This window comes from Molossus molossus, unplaced genomic scaffold (genome assembly GCF_014108415.1).
Source record: "Molossus molossus isolate mMolMol1 unplaced genomic scaffold, mMolMol1.p scaffold_m16_p_2, whole genome shotgun sequence".
NCBI lineage: Eukaryota > Metazoa > Chordata > Mammalia > Chiroptera > Molossidae > Molossus > Molossus molossus.
In genome coordinates, this window is record NW_023425355.1 from 88,517,218 (window position 1) to 88,523,217 (window position 6,000).

A 6,000-nucleotide genomic window follows, 5' to 3' on the forward strand; every position below is an offset into this window, starting at 1 on the left:
TGGAAAGTTCACTCACTGTAGACTTAGTCCCAGGTTTTGTCTGACAGGTGCATATTACTGCCAAAGACACTGCTTTTCATCTCCTGACCAAGCTTCCTTTCTCTGTAACCAAGCTGCTCATCACTTTCTTCTTTCCCTGTTCCTGATTCATTCCATTTGTTCCACAAACCTTTAGCTTCAAAAGCCCTAGAGCCAGCCCTCAGGTTCCCCTGCACCAGTGCCTCTGCTACCCGCCCCCCTAGGTTGATGGACCACCCCTCAACTCTGTAAATGCTTTCCCTGCCTTCTGAGTATCATGGTGCCAATAGCTGGTGGTCTGAGAACCTTCTTTGGGAACTTTCTCTTACCTAAAATCCCCTCCATTTAGTATATAGGGCCCAACTGCTCTTACCGTGTACCGTGAAGAATTCTAATGTGGTGCAAGGGGCCACTTGCTGTTTCCTATTTTACAACAGCATGGAGCAGCAAGGACAGTAAGCATGTCCACACTGGTGTGAGGGGACCTTAGCACTAAGGCAGCCAGAGCACATTTCTAAATACCAAAGGGGTTCTGGGTTTAGTGTGTGTTTTGAGTAGCAGAAACATGAACTTTTTTTAAAAAACTAAGTCTTAGAAAAAAATTTTTTGCACATTTTATTAATTTATTTTTCTTATAGGTGTTTCTCCTTTTTTTCCTCTAGACATCCTCTTTCCCATCCTGCCCCCACTCCGCCAGCATTGTTGTCTATGTCCATTGGTTATGCATACGTGCATATAAGTTCTTTGGTTTATCTCAACCCTCCCCCTACCCCCTCCTCTGAAGTTTGAAATGCTAACTTTTAAGAGTTGTAAAATATTTTTTATTGAAAAAAACATCTGAAGCTTCAGAGAGACAACCTCAACTTTTTTATCCCATGAAAACAAACAATATACATTTAGTCAACTTCTTTGGTCAGTGGTCAGTGTTTTAAATACAAATTTTTAATTTCATTAGTAACTCATTTCAAATGTTTAGTGCTTATAACTGTACCATTGAGCATCCATCCTTAGCTCTGTGGCATCTGCGTAGAGTGCCATGACATCAATCAGCAATCATCTGTGTCCTCTAGAAAGCTTCCTCACAAGCACTTTCCACAGATCCATTCCCGTTCTTTCTTTGGTGTGTCCCATGCCTTGGGTGACTCATTCCCTAGTGGCCAAAGTCAGTCACACAAGGCCCTCTGACACAGGCAGTTATAGAGGGGAAGGCTGCCCCTAAGCAACCAGGGCCAAATCCTGTTTCTGATTGTGACTGTCTCTGATGCCTGATGTGGGACAAGGTCGTTAGCCTCACTGAGACACTGAGGGTGTACAAGTGTAAAATGAATCCCTTCCTTGAAGGGTGCTGGCAGGTGATCCAACTTCTTGTGTTTTTCCTGCACTTTGCTACACAGAAGAGAGACCTGGAAAGCATTCTGCAGGTCACAGCTTTTTATCTTTAATGCAATAGGCACACTTTGGAGATTTTTTAGGTGCCAGGCACACAGAGTGTTTTGGGAGTGGGCCTTGGTGACATCAGAGGCCAGAGCTTGGCAGGCCTAGGCACAGAGGGGCTTGTTAAGTATCTCTAGGAGTTTTCACTTTATCCCAGGGGCTGTGGGAGCACCCCCCTCTGCCAGGGTTTGTAGGGTGAGACCTGGTATATGTTCTAGAAAGCTTACTCTGGTAACACTAAGATGGACAGGAGTAGGGAGAGGGGCTGTGAAGACTATGGAAAATGATCAGCAAGAAGGCTGATGTGGGTGTCCATTACAGGGTACAGTGAGCCAGGCTGAGCAGAGGAGAAGGGACAGGGAGGATGGACAGGGAGGATAGACAGGGGACACATGCTTTCCTCTGTGGAGGACAGCCTAGATTGAGTGCCTGGACAGGGGCTGCTGGGCATCCATCAAGGGCCCAGCAGATATTTTGTATCCCTTGAGAGCCTCTTGGCTTGTGTTTCATGCATGCTAGCACCCACTGGGTGACTGGCCCCTAGGTGGGCATTTTCTTGAGCAAGCATGCTCTTGACTTATTGTTAGTGAAGATGACATGCAAGAAAAGATCTGAAAGGCTGTACGGAGATGTATGATGCTCCTCTTGGTCCCTGGGTGTGTGTGAACTTGCATATTCCCCACACAGTCTCCTCTCTCTGAGGCCATGTGCATGGGTGTTAGTAATGGGAGCCTGATTGCAAAGCAGTCCGTTTGATTGGAACCAAATGATCCTGCAAACAGAAAAATGCCAAATAGGTCCTAAGGCCAACAGGACTGCTGTTGCCCACCTCACAGTGGCTTTGGGATCAGAAACAAATCAGGTAACTTTCTCTTGTTAATGGGGGCCTTTGCCGTCAGACTCCCACATTGCTGTCCCCACCCTTTTTCCTCTAACCTGCCAAAGTCAGGAATTTGTTCTTGGCTTCTTCAGTGCTAGTCACCAATTCCTCCTACTATGGTGCCCTCTCTCTTTTTCATCTCCCTTCCGCTCTTCTCTTGTCTCTGGCTCTCTCATTCACATCTCCGTCCAGCTCTCCTGTTTTCTGCCTCTCTCTCTCTTTCTCTCTTATCTCTGTCATCTCCTTGTCTCCCTCTCTCTCTCCCCCTCTTTGGTGTCCCTGTTTTCCCTCTTATCTGTCCCTTTCTCATCGATTTCCTTCTTCTCTGATCTCTATCCCTCTCATCTCTGTCTCCCTCCTTCCCTCTTCCTCCTGTCAAGCTGATCATCAATGGCATTCCTGGTGGGACAGTTTAGTCTTTGGTGGTCAGATCACACAGGGCCTTCAGGACAAGTCAGGCTGTTGCCCTCAGGGTAGCAAGAAGAAGCCATTGGAGGGTGTTAAGTGGTTGTCCCTTGTTGCATGGAAGGAGGGAGGGAGGATCCAGTTTCTCCAGGAAGCTTCCTTCTATTGGCACTGCCCTCTCTAGGGGCTTGTGCCAGTTCCTGTTCCAATTGATGAAAATGAATAAAACTTAAAGTCGTAGAAAGTACTGATTTAACAGAAGTATTTTTAGTCAGTAGGGCTATTCATAAAGTTGCAAAAAATCAGAGGTAATGGAAATATGTGTGTGTGCAGGGGGCATACATGTAAACATAGCTCTGGGACAGAAGCCAGTAACTTTTTTGGCCAGTATGAGAAAGACTGTCTGCCCCTTTCCCAGTCAGTACCTGCGGCCTTGCCTGATGTGCAGGTTGAGGTATCACCTGAGTCTGTTTGTGTTTTCTGGAAACCTGGCTAAGTTGGCAGGAGAACATAGGGTTACAAAAAAAGCATTCCCATGGGGACAGCTGAAGAAGCCCCCAGCTCCTGGGTAGGGGGGTCCCTGTAGCTTTGCAGGTGGAGACTTGGGACACATGGGGCATCTTGGTTGTGAACTCATCCTGCAGTTAAAAGTATCTGTATACTGAAAGGCTGTGTTAGAAACAGTGCCCAAGAGTGGTCCGCTAATGCAGCTGTGTCCTGCTTGCCCCCAGATGCCGATTCACCAAAATCTCAAGGAGCTGCTGGCCATCAGGGCAGAGCTGCAGAAGAGGGTGGAGGACCTGCAGCGGGAGGTGGCCACTCGAGCCTCCTCTCCATCTGAGCGGGGCTCCTCGCCTTCCCACTCAGTCACGCCTGTCCATACCTCGGTCTAATAGGCTGTGGAGGCAGCAGTTCTGATCAGTCCAACCGTCAAGGCCATCCTACGGCTCCAATGCTCTCCCCCGTGACTCACACAAAGGTCCTGTAACCTGTTCTGGCTGTAGATTGTGATCTTGTCTTTTAGGACTAGGCCCATTGCCCTCCACATCTGGGTGGCACATCCAACCAGTAACCATGTGTGTGACTAGGTGACAGCTCCCACTGTTGTCTGTACTTTGTTTTCTGAACATAGTATTTCTATCCTGTCTGGTTTCTCAGGGTGGTTGTCTGTCCTATTGACCCTATGACCCACCCAGGCAGCTTGGGAGAAGCCATAGTGAATGGAATGCAGTGCTAGGTTCAACAAGGTATCATATCATTTCTCTCCTTCATTAAAACAAATGCCACTCAGTTAGACCACATTACCAGTCGCAGAGCTTCTTTTAGCTCCAACTTGAAAACTGTCTTAAAATGAGCTATTTTGGGGGGAAAGACAGACCATTTTCTCTCTGTTCTAGAGTTCTCTTCTTGCAAGGGGGCCTCTGTACCAATTACCGTTGTGTACATGTTAGGTATTTTTTAAAAAGAGAAATGCATTTATTTTCCTATGTCCTTTTTTTTTATGTTTATACTAGTCACTGCAGGAGGTATCTGCTAACTGAGAAATCCTTTTTAAAAAAAGCTTATGCTAACTTTTATGTGGTACATTTGAAATGCTATTTGAATAGTCATTTAAATGACAATGTGTTCTAGCCTTACCTAACTTTGGTACTTGCCTCTTGTGGTAGCCTAGGCCATTGATAGCAATAGCAGTAGTCTCCCTGGGGATGGCTTTGCAGAGGGGAAACTGAGGAGACGCTGGCAGCTCTGCACAGGTGTTGGCCTCCCTGCGGGCTCCTTCGTGGAGCTGTCCACAGCTCCCGGCCATTCTGACCTTGCAGCCTTCTGCTTCTTTACTGCTGCTGGCCGTTTGTATCAAAGTGAGTCTGCTCTTACCTGTTATCTGCCTGTCTGAAGATCCTTTTAACTCAGTTTATTCATATAACTTCATGTCAATATTTTAAAGCAACCATTGTGCTGTGGCTTCGGCTGCCAGAAGCATAGCACACACTTCCCTAGGTTTTCTCATCTCAAAGCCAACCTCTCCAGCCAGGTCTCTCCTCCCAGTTTTGCACCTCCACTCACTGACTTTGGGCTCTGGGACTTTATCAGTATAGGCAGGAACTAATTTACAATCAGGTGATCCATTTACTAGAGCTAAAGCTCTGAGCTCCTCTGTGTGGCATGTCACAGAATCTTGCACATGTGCACCTGCCCCAGCAGGCCACAACGCCCACCTGCCCTGCACAGTCCATATTTGCCAATCACTGGGACCTCCACTGCTGTAGAAATTAAGCTTGTCTTTTGATTCGGGGGGTCTCAGAAGTTCATAAGGTCAGAACTGAGTGCAACGGCTTTGGAATACCTAGTTTGTTTCAAATTACTGGATGCCATGCATAGTCTCACATATTGACATTATTATTGAAAACATATTCTTAAAATAGATTTTTTTTATAGTCAAATAGTTATGGAATAGTTTTTTTTTTTTCAACTTGGAACTTTCTGATTCTTATAAAAAAAATTCTGTTACTTGTACGGTATCAGACATACTTCAAAAAAAAGAGTACTTCTTCAAAGTAATTTGACCACCTAAAATGAATTCTCCATTTTTATCAGCTGGGGATTTGTTTCTAAATCATAGTTCAATTGATGTTACCTTTTATTTATAAATGGATAAGCCACATTATTCATTGATACACTGATGTTTTCTAAATAGAGACATTTCCCTTTTGCCCTAGAAATATATTTTAATCCCATGGCTGAGTTAAGACTATTAAACCTGGCAGGGACTGAATGAGGCTTCTGACAGAACCAGAGAAGCAGAGTGGGCTTATTGCCCAGGTCAGCTAGCTTGGTGCTACAGCAGGGTGGGGGGCCTGGACTTGGCTGCCCCACCCTCCTCTGCATGGTGGGCCCTAGGAGGAACCCTAGAAACTCCCATTTGATTTAAAATCAGCAATAGAGATCATTTTCCTTTATGTATTTCTAACACAGAATTATTTCTAAAACAATTTGAAGTATAGTTTTGTTACCTAAGCAATTCTGATTTTCAGTTTTATTTAAGTGTACTCGAATGTAAAAACTTTATGGTTCAGATTTTTTAAAGCTGGTACAGTATCATATTTGCCTCACCTGATGTACTATATTACAATCTGTAATTAAAATGATAATATGTTTGCTCTGTGGTTTCTTTTTTAAAGTATTTTGGTAGATTTTTCCTTTGGAGAAAATTAATAATGGTAAACATTCAATACAGGTTATTTTATTATATGCCAAGCACAATA

At 44.9% G+C, this 6,000-nt stretch overlaps 1 protein-coding gene across 4 annotated transcripts in view; it reads left to right on the forward strand.

Moving 5' to 3' along the window:
• Positions 1-5,155, forward strand: part of MTMR1 (myotubularin related protein 1) — an 87,429-nt gene extending 82,274 nt beyond the window's left edge. For 3 of the 4 annotated variants that reach the window (XM_036270958.1, XM_036270960.1, XM_036270961.1), the window contains one exon: positions 3,469-5,155. In XM_036270958.1, coding sequence (XP_036126851.1) covers positions 3,469-3,630 — 162 coding nt within the window. In that variant the 3' untranslated portion in view covers positions 3,631-5,155. The remainder of the gene's footprint in view (positions 1-3,468) is intronic. The other variant, XM_036270959.1, reaches the window with a different exon arrangement.
• Positions 5,156-6,000: the final 845 nt, after the last annotated feature.